The 19480-nt window shown below is 41.6% G+C and overlaps 1 protein-coding gene across 1 annotated transcript in view; it reads right to left on the bottom strand.

The window, feature by feature from the left end:
- LOC100662570 (protein FAM184B) overlaps nucleotides 1-19480 on the bottom strand; it is a 162593-nt gene that overhangs the window by 36560 nt on the left and 106553 nt on the right. The window contains exons 5-6 of the mRNA XM_064286320.1: nucleotides 17705-17844; nucleotides 16760-16966 (exon numbers count right to left, since the gene is read on the bottom strand). Of these exons, the coding sequence (XP_064142390.1) occupies nucleotides 16760-16966; nucleotides 17705-17844 (347 nt within the window). The remainder of the gene's footprint in view (nucleotides 1-16759; nucleotides 16967-17704; nucleotides 17845-19480) is intronic.

Raw genomic sequence — 19480 nt, 5'->3', positions numbered from 1 at the left:
CAAATGTTAAATTCTTACCACTAAGTCTGATATGCATTGGGCAAATCGGATGCAAAAGACCTCTTCAAAGTTTTCAAAAGCAAAGATGTCACCTTGATGACTAAGGTGTGTCTGACCCAAGCCATGGTATTTTCAGTTGCCTCATATGCATGAGAAACTGAACAAAGAAAAAGAAAGACAAAATAATTGATGCATTTGAATTGTGGTGATGGCGAATAATAATGAATATACCATGGACTGCCAGAAGAATGAACAAATTAGTCTTAGAAGAAGAAATACAACCAGAATGTTCCTTAGAAGCAAGGATGGCAAGACTTTGGCTTGCTTACTTTGGACACATCATCAAGAAAGACCAACTGATAGAAGAAGACATCATGTCTGGTAAATTAGAGGGTCAGTGAAGATGAAGGAAACATTCAATGAGATGGATTGATACAATGGACTCAAATATACCAATGATCATGAAGATGGCACAGGATCATTCGTTCCATTATACATAAAGTCACCATGAGTCAGAGATGATTTGATGGCAACTAAAGACAAGTCTGATATATATTAGGGGGTAGGGCAGTGGAGTAGATTCTTTGTTTTAAGCTTTCTAATGTCAAATATGGGAACGGACTGCTTAGCCCTGAACAAATTCTCAGTGTCCTGTAAGTCAAAAGGCCAACTACGTGCTCAGATGCAGGGAAATATTAAAAGCACAACAAAATTTCTCCTGTAGCCTTCTCAACAGTATCCACGAATTCATCAAAATGATGAGATACCCAGTCATAAAATGGACAGAGGACCTGAACAGACATCTCAGCAAAGAGGACATTCAAATGGCCACCAAACACATGAAAAGATGCTCAAAATCATTAACAAACAGACATGCAAATCAAAACCACAATACCATTTCACTCCCACTATGACGGCTAAGATGAAAAACAAACAAACAAACAAAAAATCCAACAGAAAATAAAAAATGTTGGCAAAAAAAAAAAAAAAAGGATGTGGGAAAATTGGAACTCCTACCCACTGCTGATGGAAATGCAATATGGTATAGCAGTAGTGGAAAACTGTGTGCTGATTCCTCAAAAACTAAAAATAGAACTACCATTGTTGTTGTTAGGTGCGGTTGAGACGGTTCTGACTCAGCGACCCTATGTACAACAGAACCAACACTTGCCTGGTCCTGTGCCATCCTCATGACACTTGTGATGCTTGAGCCCATTGTTGCAGCCACTGTGTCAATCCATCTCATTGACAGCCTTCCTTATTTTCACTGACCCTCTACTTTACCAAGCACAATGTCCTTCTCCAGGGACTGATTCTTCCTGATAACATACGCAAAGTATGTGAGATGAAGTCTTCTGAGGAGCATTCTGGTTGTACTGTTTACAAGACAGATTTGTTCATTCTTTTGGCAGTCCATGGTATATTCAATATTCTTCATCAACACCATAATTCAAAGGCATCAATTCTTCTTCAGTCTTCCTTACTCACTGTCCAGCTTTCTCATGCAAATGAGGTGACTGAAACACCATGGCTTGGGTTAGGTGCAACTAAAGATCTACCACATGACCCAGCAATTCCACTACTAGGTATATACACAAAAGACTTGAAAGCAGAGACTCAAAGACTTGTACACCAGTGTTCACTGCAGCACTATTTACAATAGCCAAAACGTGGAAACGATTTAAATGCCCATCAACAGATAAATGGATAAACAAACTGTGGTACATACATACAACGGAATACTACTCAGCAGGAGAAATGAAGTTTTGATACAGGCTACAATATGAATAGAGCTTGAAGACATTATGCTGAGTGAAATAAGTCAGTCACAAAAAGACAAATATTGTATGACCTCACGAACATAAAAAGACAAGAACAGGCAAATGTGTAGAGACCAAAAATGCTTAGTGGTTACCAGGGATAGGAGGAAGGCAGAAAGGTGGGGTTATTGCTTATGGAGTACTGAATTTCAGTTTGTGATGGTAGAAAGAAAAATCACATTGATTGAGGGAAGGGTTGCACAGCTGATTACTGTAAATGCTGTCAACATGTTGCACATCTGTAAAAAGTTGAATTGGAAAAAGTTGTGTAATAGATACATTTACATCAGCAACAACAAAAAGAGTAGCTTATGAGGTTGCTTATGCACAATCAAACACCTCATGGGATTTGGTTCCTTGGTTTAGAGGGTTAGGGTCATGGTTTCATGGACATCCCAGTTAACTGGCCTAATACTGTGTTTAGTGCTTCTGTTCTACCTTCTGGTTCATTGTACATGTGTGGCTAATTGGCCCCATGAACAACTGCCTCCTTTGCCATGAGACCAGAAGAATGGGATGGTGTCCAGCTACCATTACTGAACATTTTGATCAACAATTCTATGGCAGAATTCTGATCAAAGTGGGAAAATGCAGAACAGGATTTTAAATTCTCATGGACTCCAGACTTCCTAGAGCCATACAGGTAGGATGAACCCCCGAAACTATTGTCCTGAGATAATATTTAAACTTTAAACCAAAAATATCCCTTGAAGTCTTTTTTTTAAATTTCCAAACTGAATTTCTAAACAAAATTTATTTTGTTGTTGTTGTTGAGAATACACACAACAAAACATACAACAGTTTCTACATGTACCACTTAGTGACACACTCATTACATTCTTTGAGTTGTGCCACCACTCTCACCCTTCTTTTCTAAGTTATTCCTCTGCCATTTACATAAATTTACTTCCCCTAAGGTTTTTATTTAATCTTTCAAACTGCTGTTGCCACTTTGATCCCATATACATAGTTCTTAAATGAGCATAATGTTGAAGGGCAGACATTTTTTACTAGTTAGGCTAAATTACGGTTTGGTTTTAAGAGGACTTCAGAGGATATATCTATACTTCATTTCTCCTACTGGCTCAATAGTATTTCATTGTATGTATGTATCACATTTTGTTTCTCCATTCATATGCTGAAGGGCATTTAGGTTGTTTCTACCTTTTGGCTATTGTGAATAGTGCTGCAATGAACACTGATGTACAAGTCTCTGTTTGAGTCTCTGCTTTCAAGTCTTTTGGTTACATACCTAGGAGTGAAATTGCTGGCTCACAATGGTAATACATACAACCACTAAGGCCAAAGACGAAGAAATTGAAGATTTTTACTAACTTCTGCAGTCTAAAATTGATCAAACATGCAATCAGGATGCATTGATAATTACTGGTGATTGGAATGCAAAAGTTGGAAATAAAGAAGAAGGAACAGTAGTTGGAAAATATGGCCTTAGTGATAGAAACAATGCCAGAGATTGCATGATAGAATTTTGCAAGGCCAATGACTTCTTCATTGTAAATACCTTTTGTCAACAACATAAATGGTGACTATACATGTGGACAATATTCCACTGGTATTCATAAGGTTTTCACTGGCTAATGCTTTTCAGAAGTAGACTGCTGGGTCCTTCTTCCTACGACTTCTTCATTGCAAAATACCTTCTTTCACCAACATAAACGGTGACTATACACATTTTTTTTTTTTTTTAGAAAAAAAAATTTTTTTTATACACATGGACCTCACCAGATGGAACACACAGAAATCAAATTGACTACATCTGTGGAAAAAGACGATGGAAAAGCTCAATATCATCAATTAGAACAAGGCCAGGGCCGATTGTGGAACAGACCATCAATTGCTCATATGTAAGTTCAAGCTGAAACTGAAGAAAATCAGAGCAAGTCCACAAGAGCCAAAATATGATCCTGAGTACATCCCACCTGCATTTAGAGACCATCCGAAGAGTAGATTTGACACACTGAACACTAGTGACAGAAGACCAGACAAGTTGTGGAATGACATCAAGGACATCATCCATGAAGAAAGCAAGAGGTCACTGAAAAGACCGGAAAGAAAGACAAGACCAAGATGGATGTCAGAGGCAACTGAAACTTGCTCTTGAGCGTCGAGCAGCTAAAGCAAAAGGAAGAATTGATGAAGTAAAAGAACTGAACAGAAGATTTCAAAGGGCCTCTCGAGAAGACAAAGTATTATAAAGACATGTGCAAAGAGGTGGAGATGGAAAACCAAAAGGGAAGGACACGCTCAGTGTTTCTCAAGCTGAAAGAACTGAAGAAAAAATTCAAGCCTCGAGTTGCAACAGTGAAGGATTCTATGGGGAAAATATTAAATGACGCAGAAAGCACCAAAAGAAGATGCAAGGAATACAGAGAGTCATTATACCAAAAAGAATTAGTCCATGTTCAACCATTTCAAGAGGTGGCATATGATCAGGAACCGATGGTACTGAAGGAAGAAGTCCAAGCTGCTCTGAAGGCATTGGCGAAAAACAAGGCTCCAGGAATTGATGGAATATCATTTGAGATGTTTCAACAAACAGATGCAGGGCTGGAGGTGCTCATTCGTCTATGCCTAGAAATATGGAAGACAGCTTCCTGGCCAACTGGTTGGAAGAGATCCGTATTTATGCCCATTCCAAAGAAAGGCGATCCAACCGAATGTGGAAATTATAGAACAATATCATTAATATCACGCACAAACTAAATTTTGCTGACGATCATTCAAAAACGGCTGCAGCAATATACTGACAGGGAACGGCCAGAAATTCAGGCCGGTTTCAGAAGAGGATGTGGAACCAGGGATATCATTGCTGATGTCAGATGGATCCTGGCTGAAAGCAGAGAATACCAGAAGAACCTTTACCTGTGTTTTACTGACTATGCAAAGGCATTCGACTGTGTGGATCATAACAAATTCGGGATAACATTGCGAAAATGGGAATTCCAGAGCACTTAATTGTGCTCATGAGGAACCTTTTCATAGATCAAGAGGCAGTTGTTCGGACAGAACAAGGCGATACTGATTGGTTTAAAGTCAGGAAAGGTGTGCGTCAGGGTTTATTCTTTCACCATACCTATTCAATCTGTATGCTGAGCAAATAATATGAGAAGCTGGACTATGTGAAGAAGAACAGGGCATGAGGATTGGAGGAAGACTCATTAACAACCTGCGTTATGCAGATGATACAACCTTGCTTGCTGAAAGTGAAGAGGACTTGAAGCACTTACTAATGAAGATTAAAGACCATAGCCTTCAGTATGGATTGCACCTCAACATAAAGAAAACAAAAATCCTCACAACTGGACCAATGAGCAACATCATGATAAACGGAGAAAAGACTGAAGTTGTCAAGGATTTCATTTTACTTGGATCCACAATCCATAGCCATGGAAGCAGCAGTCGAGAAATCAAGAGGCGTATTGCATTGGGTAAATCTGCTGCAAAGGGCTTCTTTAAAGTGTTGAAAAGCAAAGATACCACCTTGAAGACTAAGGTGCGCCTGACCCAAGCCATGGTATTTTCAATCGCATCATATGCATGTGAAAGCCGGACGATGAATAAGGAAGACTGAAGAAGAATTGATGCCTTTGAATTGTGGTGTTGGTGAAGAATATTGAATATACCATGGACTGCCAAAAGAATGAACAAATCTGTCTTAGAAAAAGTACAACCAGAATGCTCCTTAGAAGCAAGAACGGCGTGACTGTGTCTTACATACTTTGGACATGTTGTCAGGAGGGATCAGTTCCTGGAGAAGGACATCATGCTTGGCAGAGTACAGAGTCAGTGGAAAAGAGGAAGACCCTCAATGAGGTGGACTGACACAGTGGCTGCAACAATGAGCTCAAGCATAACAACGATTGTGAGGATGGCTCAGGACCAGGCAGTGTTTCATTCTGTTGTGCGTAAGGTCGCTATGAGTTGCAATCAACTCGATGGCACCTAACAACAACAACAATATACACGTTGACCTCGCCAGATGGAATCAAATCAACTATAACTATGGAAAGAGACGACGGAAATATCAATATCATCAGTCAGAATAAGGCTAGGGGCCGACTGTGGAACAGACCACCAGTGGCTGCAAAAATGGGCTCAAGCGTAGCAATGATTGTGATGACAGTGTAGGACCGGGCAGTGTTTCCTTCTGTTGTACATAGGGTAGCTATGAGTAGGAAGTGTTTAATGGCACCGAACAACAACAACAGCAACAACACAGTTCATGGTGGAACTTAAAAGATTCATTTAGTACAAACCATTATCAATAATACTAATCAATAGTTGGGGTATCCTGTTGGCTCCCAGAAGGGTTACACTTTAGTAAAAAACCAGTTACCATTGAGTCAATTTCTACTCATGGAGACTCCGTGTGTGTCAGAGTAGAACTGTGCTCATAGGATTTTCAATTGTTGCTTTTTTGGAAGTAGATTGACAGGACTTTCTTCTGATGTGCCTCTGGGTGGAGTTGAACCTTCAACCTTTCGGTTACCAGGTGAGCATGTTAACTGTTTGTAGCACCCAGGGACTCTCATGCTTCAGTAGTAGGGATAAACTAGCACTAGTGCAAAGGCAACCCTTGACCCATCCTAATAAACCTTAAAAACAAGACTGGAAAAAGTGAAGGTAGTTGTAAGTAATTTAACTGTCTGCCAAAATAAAATTCAGCACTCATAAAAGAAAGACAACAAAATTCAGACTTCTGGCAACTTAATATTCTCAGTGTTCAGCATGCAATAAAATTTAGTCAACGTGCAAAGAAGCAGGAAAATGTGACTTATAATCAGGAGAAAAATTAGTCAATAGAAAAGAAATGACCCAGAAATGACAAAGGTGAGGAAGTTAAAAGAGCTCAAGAATTTAAAGGAAAACATGAACATAATGAGGAGAAAATAGAAAGTATAAAAATAAATCAGATGAAATTTCTAGAGCTAAAAAGTATATCTGAAATGAAAAATATATTAAATGGGCTTAAAAGAAGATCAGATGATGGAAGAGAAAAGATAAGATAAAGCAACAGAAACTATCCAAACTGACATATAGAGAGACAAGAATGATGAAAATACATTAACAGAGCTGCAATGCTCTGTGGAGCAATATTGTAAAGGAGGAATCAGAAAAAATTGAAGAAATTTGGCTTTAAAATTTCCAAATTGGAACAATGCTATAAACCCACAGATGCAGGAGGCTGAATGAACTCCAAGCGGAATAAACACACATCCACGCACAAATCACATTATGGTATATCATAATCAAATTATCGATAACCAGTGGTAAAGATAAAATGTTCAAAGCAGCCCGAGGTGAAGAAAAGCACATTATTCAGAGTAGGAAAAATATAAGAGTGGCTTCTGACTTCTCATTAGAACAAAATGCAAACCAGAAAATGCTGAGGGATATCTTTAAAGTACTGCAAGAAAAAAAAAGTTAATCTAGTATTCTATACCCAGCAAAAATATCCTTCAAAAATGAGGGTGAAATAAGAATATTTTTCAGACCAATAAAAGATGAATTTACTGTAAGCAGATTGACACTACAAGAAAGGTTAAAGGAAGTTCTTTAGGCCAAAGAAAAAATAATACTAGATATGTGCTTGAATCTACCAAAAAAAAAAAAGAAGAGTGTAGAAATGGTATATACATGTTTTTTCATTTCAAAAGTGTTTCTAAAATATTCCTTTTGACCATTTAAGCAAATAAAAAAGCAATGTACTGTGGAGTTTGTAACACGTGTAGAAGTAAAACGTGTTGTAGCAGCAGCAGATCGGGGGGAAATGGAAAAACATTGTTCTAAGAGTCATATATGTGAAGTGTTATATTATTTGAAGGCAGACTGTGATAAATTAAAAGTGTGTATTATAAATCCTAGAGCAACTACTACTACTACAAAAAAAAGAGGCCTAGCTAATAAGTCAATAGTGGAAATAAAATGAAATACCAAAAAAATACTCAACAAATCCACAATAAGCAGAAGGGGAGAGGGAAAAAAAGACGTGACAAGTAGAAAAAATCAGCAAAGTAGTCTGAAGCCCCAGCCATACTGAATTACATGTAAATGGTGTGAACACCCGAGAAAAGAGAGAAATTGTCAGACTGAATAAAAGTAAGATCCAACTATATACTGTATACCACAAAGCACTTTGAATAGAAATACACAGATAGGTTAAACGTAAAAGAATGGATTAAAATAGACCATGCAACACTAACTATAAAAAGCTGGACTGGCTATATTTTTATCAGACAAAGCAGACTTCAGGACAAGGAATATTTCATAAATGATAAGAAGGGCCAATTCATCAAGAAGACATAAGAATCCTAAATGGGCATACCTAATAAAAAAGCTTTCTAAAAATATACACGAGGCAAAAATGATAGAACTGAACATGTACACATAAATCTAAAATTTAAATGTGAGATTTCAATACTCCTCTCTCCATAGTCAACAGAACACATAAAAAATAAATAAAACAACAATAAGGATATAAAAGACTTGAACAACACTATCAAGCAACCTGACCTAATTAACATTTATAGAACGCTCTACCCAACAGCAGCAGAATTCATAATCTTTTCAAGTGCCTATGGAACATTCACCGAGATAGACCATATTTGAGCCGTAAAACAAGCCTCAACATGTTTAAAAGGAATGAAATGATCGAGTGTATTCCCTGGCTACAAAGGAATTGAATTAGGAACCAGTAACAAAAAAAGATATTTTGAAAGGCCCCAAACACTTCTAAATAACCCAGAGTATTTTTGGATTTGACAGAAATAAAGAGCTAGAAAAAAATTGAGGCAATCATGTCATGCACATTTATTACTTATAATTAGAAAACAGAGATTTGAAATGGTTTGGGACGACTTATTTAAGATTTGCAGTGAGACTGTTTCCCTCAGAACAGCACATATCACACATTGACTTGATTCTGGTTATTTGTGCACAAGTTTCATCTGCCCTACCAAACTGTGAGTTCCTTGAAGACAGGCCTGATTCCTGTATCTCTGCCTTGCTCAAAACGCCAAGTAACCAGTAACTAGTTGCCATCAAGGCAACCCCACGTGTGTCAGAGTAGAACTGTATTCCATAGGGTTTTCAGTGGGTGGTTTTTGGAAATAGATCGCTGGGTCTTTCTTCTGAGGTATCTCTGGGTAGACTTGAATTTCCAACCTTTTGGCTGGCAGTTGAGCCCATTAACTGTTTGCTCTACCCAGGACTGGAAACACCAAGTAGGCAGCCAATCAACAGTAAATAAACAGTAAATGGATAGTGGCAGAGTGAGGACCTGAACTCTGGCCTCCTAAGGCCTGATGTGCAATGGGTTATACCACATAGACCAGTAAAGGGCAAAAGGTACTAGCTTTGGAGTCAGACAGGCCTGATTCACACTCTAGATGTGTGCTCAAGTTATTTAATTTCCTAGGTTCCTCATTTGTGAAATAGGAAAACAACTCCTGCCTACAGGGCTGAGGTGAGGATCTCATTATCTAGTGGGGATGACTCCTTTTGGCTGTCCAGCATTTTATTTCCCCCACTTGTTAGGATGCTTGGGAAGTTCTCCATTTGATGCATCAGAATCCTCCTCCCACCATGGGGACCCACTTGTGGAGACCCCATGAACAATAGAAAAAAACACTGCCTGGTTCTGCACCATCCGCATGATCGGCTATGGATTCGTCCATGGGAATCCACAGGACTTTCACTGGTTGATTTTCAGAAGTAGATTGACAGGCCTTTCTTTCTAGTCCACCTTAGCCTGAAAGCTTAGCTGAAACCTGTTCAGTATCATAGTAACACGTAAGTCTCCAGTGACAGATAGGTACTGGCTGCACATGAGGTGCATTGACTGAGCATGGAACCCAGGTCTTCCACATGGAAGGTGAGAATTCTATCACTGAACCACTGTCTTAGTCATCTAGTACTGCTATAACAGAAATATCACAAGTGGATGACTTTAACAAAGAGAAATTTATTCTTTCACAGTTCAGTAGGCTGGAAGTCCAAATTCAGGGTGCTGGCTACACAGGAAGGCTTTTTCTCTCTGTTGGCTCTGAAAGAAGGTCCTTGTGATGCATCAGTCTTCCCTTGGTCTGGAAGCATCTCAGCACACGAACCTCAGGTCTAAAGGACGTGTTCTGCTTCTGACGCTGCTTTCTTGGTGGTATGAAGTTCCCATGTTTCTCTGCTCACTTCTCTCTTTTATATCTCAGGAGAGATTGGCTTAAGACGCTACCTAATCTTGTAGACCTCATCAGTATAACTGCCACTAATCCATTTTATTACATCATAGTGATAGGATTTACAACATATAGGAAAATCACATAAAATGGTGGAAAACCACACAATACTGGGACTCATGGCTCAGCTAAGTTGACAAATATTTTTGGGGGACAAAATTTAACCCATGACATTCCACCTTTTGGCCCTCAAAAATTCATGTCCTTGCCACATGTAAAACATATTCACCATGTCGTATCATAGCAAAAGTCTTAAATCAACTCCAAGTCCAAAATACAAAAATTCCTCTTCATCTGTGAAATCTAGAATACAAGTTATCTGTTTCCAAAGGTACAATGGCAGAACAGTCTTAAGCTAGACATTTCCTTTACAAATGGGAGAAACTGGAGGGAAAGAAGGCATAATAGACACGAAGCAAGTCAGGAGAACACATTATTAGCCCTCAAGGCTTTGCAAATATTCCTCTGTTCTCTGGGACAATTTACACAAGGCCCTGCCTTCCAGACTCTAGGTACTGGCCAAACTCTCAGATTCTGAGTGGAGGCCCCTTGGCCCTGGGCTTCAGCTCTGCCTTCCAGGCCCACTGGGACAGCAGCTCTGCCCCCTCGGCTTTAAGCAACTTTCTCCTAGTCCATCTGAGTGGCAACTCCACCCTTACAAACACCAGAGGCCACGGCTCTACCCTTTGAAATCCCAGAGGTCCTGGTCATACCTTTTGAGACTGGGGCCGCTCGGCTTCTTGTGTTGATATCTCTTCAGCTTCTGCTTCCTGGTTTCCTGGCCTTTTGGCTCTTCAGGCCTCATGCCCACATCTGCCCTGCTGGGGCAAATGTTCCAAAGCTCTGCAGCTCCAGTGATAAGTGCCTGGAGGCACCCCACTCTACCAGGAAGCCTCCTGCACACAGGCACTCAGCAATCTTGCTCCATGGGTTGGCTTGGGTGCTGTCTGGCACTGGTCTCCTGGTTCTGCTGCTGCTGGTCCTCTGCTGCTACTTCTCACCATCTGGGTCATCCTAGGGTTAACAGTTCTCCTCAATTCCTTCTAAGTCTTCTATCCATTCACAGTTTCAAAACTGCTTCCACATTTTAGGTATCTGTTAAAGCAGCACCCCACTCCTGGTACCAAATTCTGTCTTAGTCATCTAGTGTTGCTATAACAGAAATATCACAAGTGAATGGGTTTAACAAAGAGAAATTTATTCTCTCACAGTCCAGTAGGCTGGAAGTCCAAATTCAGGGCACTGGCTCCACGGGAAGGCTCATCAATATAACTGCCGATAATCAATCTTATTACATCATAGTGATAGGATTTACAACATATAGGAAAATCCCATAAAGTGGTGGATAATCACACAATACTGGGACTCATGGCTCAGCTAAATTGACAGGTATTTTTGGGGGGCACGATTCAATCCATGACAACCACCAACACCTCATCCTTCTACCACAGAGCTTAAAAATGCCACTATTGCCTTCCCAGACTTCCTTGCAACTAAGGCATGGCACATGACTGAGGCTCAACCAATCAGACACACGCATCCTGGATTCTGAATGTGAAGCCAGTGGTATCGACAAGCAGAAATCATGTAGAATCTATTCCGGAAAGAGGTGGCAACCACAATTTTCAGGGGCAGCAGGGCCTGTGGTTTTAAAGTAGCACTGACCAACTGAATTTTCCTGATGATGGAAATGTAGTAAAATATAATGTAGCTAATGTGTAGAATTCTCCCAGAGCTGTGCTATCGAATATGGTAGCCAATAGCCACCTATGGCTATTGACCATTTGAAATGTGGCTAGTGCCACTGAGGAACTGAATTTTTAATTTTATTTGGTTGTAATTAAGCTTAAATTACCACAGGTGGCTACCCTATTAGACAGCACAGTTCTTGTGCAATGCCCAGGAACATTGGTGGTACCAGCTGTGTAAGGTCTGGGCTTGAGGTGGAAGCCGAGGTGTCCTCCTAAGTTCTGCAGCAGATTTGGGGCATTATTCCTGGCTGAGTAGCTGTCAAGTCTAGTTCCTGGTCTCCTAGGGAGCTACTCATTTTCCTTTACTAAGTTCTTTTTCTGCCTCAACTGCCCAGGGTGGGTTTGTGATACTTGCCACCTTAAATGGTACAAATGAGAAATGGAATACAAAAGTGTCCAGCACAAGGACCAGCTCAGGAGGAGCTCAATAAATCTTTGCTTCCCATCTTTTCCCCAGGAATCAACATACTCAAATGCTAATGCGTGCTTACTTTGGAGGAGTCTTCAGGAGGGCCTGACTGCTGGCGAAGCACATCATGTTTGGTAAGGTGGAGGGCCAGCGAAGGTGAGGGAGATCCTCAATGAGATGGATTGACTCAATGGCCCAAATAATGGACTCAAACATACCAACCATCATGAAGATGGCACAGGACTTGTTTGGTTTTGTTATACACAAGGTTGCCATGAGCTGGAGTCAACTCAACAACAACCAACAACAATGAATAAGTAAAACTACTGTGTAGTAACTGCACTCTGTTCTATTTCTCAGGATTAAGTAATAATATCGCCTCATTCCTTTGGAGCAGGAAAGCAGACGGAAAGTGAAGAAAACTTCACCTCAATTACCACCCATCTCTGGTAGTGTCTTCTTTAGGGAGCGTAACACCCAGAGTCCCTCGGTGGCGCAAATGGTTAAGTGCATAGCTACTAATGGAAAAGTCGGCAGATCAAGTCCACCCTGTAGTGTCTTGGAAGAGAGGCCTGGCAATCTACTTCCAAAAGATCACAGCCATTGAAAACGCTATGGAGCATAGTTGCACTCTGATACATATGGGGTCACCATGAGTTAGAATTGACTCGATGCCAACTGGTTTGGTTGTTTTTTTTTGTTGTTTTTTACTGGCTTAGCATTCAGAAAAACCAAAAAACAAACCCATTGCTATCTAGTCAATTCTGACTCATAGTGACACTATAGAACAGAGTAGAACTAGCCCATAGGGATCTCAAGGCTTTAATCTTTATGGAAGCAAACTGCCACGTCTTTTTCCCATGGAGCAGCTGGTGGGTTTGAACTGCTGACCTTTCGGTTAGCAGCCGAGTGCTTAACCACTACACTACCAGGGCTCATAATCTACCCATACTTAAGGACTCAAAGAAATGGTGCACTCCTAACTCTAAAGGGGAAGGCGGTATCTATTTTTAGTCCATGAAGCTTAGATTTGAGGCTTCTTTAAGCCTTTACCTTCCCTTAATCTGCATGGCCTAATTTACATTCTCAGCTTATAGAAATGAGCAAAAGAAAAAAGAAAAAAAAAAAAGTAGGAAACACAATTTAGTTCTACATGATTCATTTCCCAAATGGACTTATGGCCCCTGAATAAAGGTGAAGTGGGATTTATATATTCAGAAACTCAGAGTCAGGGGAAGCTGACAGGTTACCAGGACAACCTGTTAGCTCTGGGAGAGCTACTGCCCCTCTCACTGGTGGAAAGAGTGCTGAGTGTCGCACTGTTTGTCTGAGAGCATTTGCAGCTCCTGGGGAGGGAAATGCTTTCAGTGGAGCTTCATAAACACTGCAGGGTGGAGAAACCATTGGCTCTGAACTCAGGCTGCTGGCGTGTGAATTCCAGCTCCACCACTCACTATCTGTGAGACTTGTTACAGAGTAGCTTTGAGCCTCAGTTTCCTCACCTCTAAAATGGGAATATAAACATACCTTTTTTTTTTTATTGTTGGGACGATTAAATGTGTTCACATATATAAACTGCCTGGTGTATTATTGTCGTTAGTTGCCTAGTTGTTAGTCCGCTCTGACTCACGGCAACCTTATCTATAACAGAGTAAATATGCCTGGTCCGGTGCCATCTTTGTGACTAGTTGGTATGTTTGAGTCAATATGGTGGCTATCGTGTCAATCCATCTCATTGAGGGTTTCCCTTGTTTTCGCTGACCCTATACTTTACCAAGGAGCTCTGGTGGCTCAGTGGTTAAGCGCTTGGCTGCTAACCGAAAGGTCGGTGGTGTGAATCCATCAGCTATTCTGCAGAAGACAGAAAGTGGCTGGCTGCTTTGAAAACCTATGGGGTAGTTCTACTCTGTCCTATAGGGTTGCTACAGGGTTGCTATGAGTTGGCATCAACTCGAAGGCACACAACAACAACACAGTTTACCGGTGCAGCGTATAATCTGTTAAAAACCTGTTAACCTAGTGTCTAGTGAGCACTAAATGTTGTTATCATACATGTCACCCAATACACATGATAATTAATAATACCTTTTTTTTTTTTTTACTGTTTACTGAACTTTTACTACATGCTCTGCACTGAGGAAAGTGTTTACATATAATACCGTACTTACTCCACATAACAAGCCCTCGAAGTAAGAATTTATCTTTATTTTAGAAATCAGGTTGCAAACAGGTTAAGTGACTTGTCCACGGACACGCAGCTAGTGGAAGGCTCAGGGCTTGGACCCAGGACTAGTCTGGATCTTCCGTGATTTAATTTGTTTATCCAGCACTTATCTGTCAAGTACCCACTACTCTTAAGCACCATACAACACTGCATCCCTCATGGTCTATGACTACCTTTTAATGAAAACTCAAAGTTGATATTACAGGTTCTTGGATTATAAAAAGGCTTTCTTGTAATAATTAAATAAGTGTTCCATTTATGTTCACAATAAAGTTGACTTACCCTTTAATTCCTTTCCTAAAATATTTACATATGTTATTTGCTTTTCCCAGCAAACATGAGAGACGAGGCTTTGCCTTCCTTCTCAGCAGAAAGCCGCTTCTCTTTGCGGGGGGTTAAGATAGTACACAGAGGCTGGGCATCCTCTCTCACGCTGGCAAACCACTGATTAATTACCTGCACTTATGCATGAGGCAGTGGTGGTCTAGTGGTAGAATTCCTGCCTTTCACGTGGGAGACCAGGGTTCATTTCCCGGCCAATGCACCCATCTGTCAGTGGAGGCTTATGTAGTTGCTGTGATGCTGAACAGGTTTCAGCATCACAGAAGACTTCCACACTAAGTAGGAAGGAAGGCTTGATGACTGACTTCTGAAAATTAGCCAATGAAAACCTTATGGATCACAATAGTGTGGATTTGCAACAAATCATGGGGATGGCACAGGACCAGGCAGCATTCATTTCCGTTGTGCCTGGGCCACCATGATTTGGGGGCCAACTTGGTGGCCGCTAACAACAACAGCCACCACTCATCTTTCAGTCTGTCATACTGTGGAGGCTTGCACGTTGCTAGGATGCTGGAAGCTATGCCACTGGTATTTCTAATACCAGCAGAGTCACACGTGGTAGGTTTCAGTGTAGCTTCCAGACTAAGACAGACTAGGAAGAAGTACCTGGCGGTCTGCTTCTGAAAAAACCGGCCAGGGAAAACATTGTGAATAGCAGCAGAACATTTTCTGATATAGCGCCGGAAGATGAGCCCTTTGGGTTGGGAGGCACTCAAAATATGCAAAAATAGCAACAATTATGAGGATGGTGCAGGACTGGGCAGTGTTACATTCTGTTGTTCACAGGGTTGCTATGAGTTGGAACCAGTGTGATGGCACCTAACAACAACAACACATAGTGCCTATTATGTACTCTGATACATTTTATTTTTCCACACCCATTATTTCATTTAATCCTCGCAGTTACTTTATGGGATGCTATTATTATCATCCGTTTTTACAAATGAGGAACCTGAGGCACGCAGAATTTCCCTCTGGAGGGGTCCAGGTTGAATAACTTGCCAGTGGTCACAAATTGGAGGGGGCGGAGTTGGGATCTGGATGCAGGCAGTCTGCCAGGCCTGAGTGTTGGTTCATGTTATTTCTCTCTGTTTTTCAGAATGAGTTAAATTTCCCTAAATTAAACACTCCTATGAAACAAATCCACCCCCATCAGTGACTCCACATCCTATTGGCTCACAGTGTTACGGGACTCTGTCTCCTTTGACTGTGTGACTTGCCTGTGGCAGGGACCGTGTCACTCATCTGTGTGGAACTGGCTTAGAGTCAGTACACAGCAGGAGCTCCGGAAATGTTGGAGGACGGAAAGAAAAAACAAAAATGGAAAGGAAGGAGGTGGAGAAAAGAACAAGAAACAGAACAGTAACTGTTATGGGTTGAATGGTGTCCCCCAAATGTGACTTTATTTAGAAAAAATGTTCTTTGTAGATACAACCAAGTTCAGACGAGGTCATCAGGGTGGGCCCTAATTCAATCCGACTGATGTCTATATAAGAGAAGAGACACAGAGACACAGGCACACAGAGAGAACGCCATATGTAGGTGGAAACAGAGTACCAAGCCAAAAACCCGTTGTTGTCGAGTTGATTCCAATTCATAGCGGCCCTATGAGGACAGAACAGAACTGTCTCATAGGGTTTCCAAGGAGCGCCTGGTGGATTCAAACTGCCAACCTTCTGGTTAGCAGCCAGAGCTCTTAACCACTACATCACTAGCACCTTCAAACCAAGGAACACCAAGGACTGCCAGTAACCACCTGAAGCTAGGAAGTAGCAAGGAAGGATCTTTCCCTAGAGCCTTCAGAGAGAGCATGGTCCTGCTGACACCTTCATTTCAGACTTCTAGCCTCCAGAACTCTGAGACAATAAATTTCTGTTGCTTTAAGCCACCCAGTGTGTGATATGCTGTTACAGCTTCCCTGGGAGATGAATACAGTTATCCCTCAAAGGAAACCTCACCTTCTGCAGCTTCTTCCTTTCTGCTTCCACCGACGAGCGAACGGATTTGATTTCTACCGTATGCTTCTTCACCAAGTCTCCCAGTCGCTTCACTAGCTGGTCTCTGAGATGTCTCTTCTCTTCTTCTGTCTGATGTTTGATTTTACGAAGGTCTTCTTCATATTTTTGTTTCATATACTCTGTCTCAATACTTGCGTCTTTCTCGTTCTAGTAAAAGAGAAGAAGACCCTTGTAAAACTGCTGGAATAGGGGTGAGAAGCAGAAAATCACTAACTCTCCTTCACACAACTTTTACCCATATCTATACACTGATTTTACAGCATGTATCACAAGGTGCGATAAATTTTACGAAGCCATATAGTTGGAAAAGGGCTCTCTGGGATGGTGTATCTGTTGCCACAGAATCAGATACTCCAGCCCATGCTGCTGTAGTTTCTAAAGGATGCTTTGTTTGTTTTCACTGGGAACAAATGATGGCAACCTAAGCAAGGTGTTGGAGTCCCGGGAGGTACAAACAGTTAAAGTGCTGGGGTGCTAATTGAAAGGCTGGAGGTTTGAGTCCACCCAGAAGTGCTTCAGAAGAAAGGCCTGGCCTTCTGAAAAACCAGCCACTGAAAACCTGTGGAGCACAGTTGTACTCTGACACACGCGGGATCGCCATGAGTTGAAGTTGACTCGATGGCAACTGGTTTTTAAGCAAGTTTTCCAGGATCTGACAATATGAAGTTGGAAGTGTTCTGCAACATTCTCAGTCTCCAACTTCCAAATGCCAAGAGACTGGCAGGAAGTTGGCTGGAGCTCCCCTTCCATCCATATACTCATGACACTGTGGGACCTGCTACTTCCAAGTGGATCCATCCTGGTTGGGGACTGGCCTCTACCTCAAGCCCATTCCGGCAAAGTCTGCTGTGACTTTGCCATCCCCAGGCCTGGGTCAGACACTACCTGTGTATCTGTGCTTCCTTTAGTGCCTGGACATTTCTTGGGAAAGCTTTGGTCCTGCTGAGGATGAAGACTGTGGGCTTCCAAGTCATTCGCTTCTCCCACGACTTCATTCTCTGAAACTGGTTCCGTCTTCGTGTCATCTGCAAGCATAAGTTTCAACGTAATTTGGAAGGTCCTTGGCCTTGGCCTCGTCTCTGAGGCGTTCTACAGCCAGGTCCCCAGGCCCCTACGTCTCTGAGGCGTTCTACAGCCAGGTCCCCAGGCCCCTACGTCTCTGAGGCGTTCTACAGCCAGGTCCCCAGGCCCCTACGTCTCTGAGGCGTTCTACAGCCAGGTCCCCAGGCCCCTACGTCTCTGAGGCGTTCTACAGCCAGGTCCCCAGGCCCCTACGTCTCTGAGGCGTTCTACAGCCAGGTCCCCAGGCCCCTATCCGACTGTTTGGTCCACTACACTACATAACCCCTGCTCCATGTTCTACTGGCCCTCGAGCATCGTCAAAGTAGTAACTCTCATTGTTTCTCAAGCAGCATCCTGAGCTAAATGCTTGCCCTGCTCTGCCTTCCTAAACTAAGGGTCTGTAAACATTTTTTTTTTTTTTAAAGTTTATTGTGCCTTAGGTGAAAGTTTACAGCACAAATTAGTTTCTCATTCAAAAATTTATACACAAATTGTTTTGTGACATTAGTTGCAATCCCCACAATGTGTCACCACTCTTTCCACCCCAGGTTCCCTGTGTCCATCCAGTCTTCATGTCCCTTCCTACCTTCTTGTCTTTGCTTTTGGGTACGTGTTGCCCTTTTGGTCTCATGTAGTTGACTGAACTAAGGAGCACATTCCTCACGTGTGTTATTGTTTGTTTTATAGGCCTGTCTGCTCTTTGGCTGAAAGATGGACCTCAGGAGTGCCTTCAGTTCTGAGTTCCAGAGTATCAGGGGTCACAGTCTCAGGGGTCCCTCCAGTCTCTGTCAGACCAGTAAGTCTGGTCTTTTTTTGTGAATTTGAATTTTGTTGTACACTTTTCTCCCGCTCTATCTGGGACCCTCTATCGTGACCCCTGTCAGGTAGCCAGGCACCATCTAGTTCTTCTAGGTTCAGGCAGGTGGAGTCCAAACATTTTTTATTCTTTCCATAAGTAAAAAAAAAAAAATTTAAAGAGTTCTTTTTCACTTACAGAAAGCATCATCAAAATTGTTCCAATGAATGGTTGATGGTGATAGTTGGCCAACATGGTGAACATAATTAATGTCTCTGAACTGTACATGTGAAGACTATAGAAATGGCAAATGTTTTGTCAACTATGGATTTGCCACAATGAAAAAAAGTTCCAACCATCATGAAGATGGTGCAGGACGGGGCAATGTTTTGTTCTGTTATACACAAGGTCACCATGAATTGGAGCCAATTTGATAGCATCTGACAGGAATTAAAAAAAAAAAAATTGAGCATGGCCCCCAAAATATGCAAATTTCAGGGTAAGAATTTAAAGTATTAGATAAAAAACAAATACAACTCAAGTTGCTAATTATTTTCTTCCCCTAATCCCTGACAAGGAGCCCTGGTGGTGTGGTTAAATGCTCGGCTGCTAACCAAAAGGTTGGCATTCAAACCTACCAGCCAGCCCATGGGAGAAAGATGTGACAGTCTGCCTCCATAAAGATTAAAGCCTTGGAAATCCTACGGGGCAGTTGTACTCCATCCTACTGGGTCGCTATGAGTCGGAATCGACTGGATGGCAACAGGTCTGGTTTGGTTTTAGAATCCCTGATGTACACATGC

The sequence above is a fragment of the Loxodonta africana genome, chromosome 5, assembly GCF_030014295.1.
Source record: "Loxodonta africana isolate mLoxAfr1 chromosome 5, mLoxAfr1.hap2, whole genome shotgun sequence".
In the NCBI taxonomy this organism is placed as follows: Eukaryota; Metazoa; Chordata; class Mammalia; order Proboscidea; family Elephantidae; genus Loxodonta; species Loxodonta africana.
Note: the sequence above shows the minus strand (reverse complement) of the source record. Positions and strands in the feature narration are given on the sequence as shown.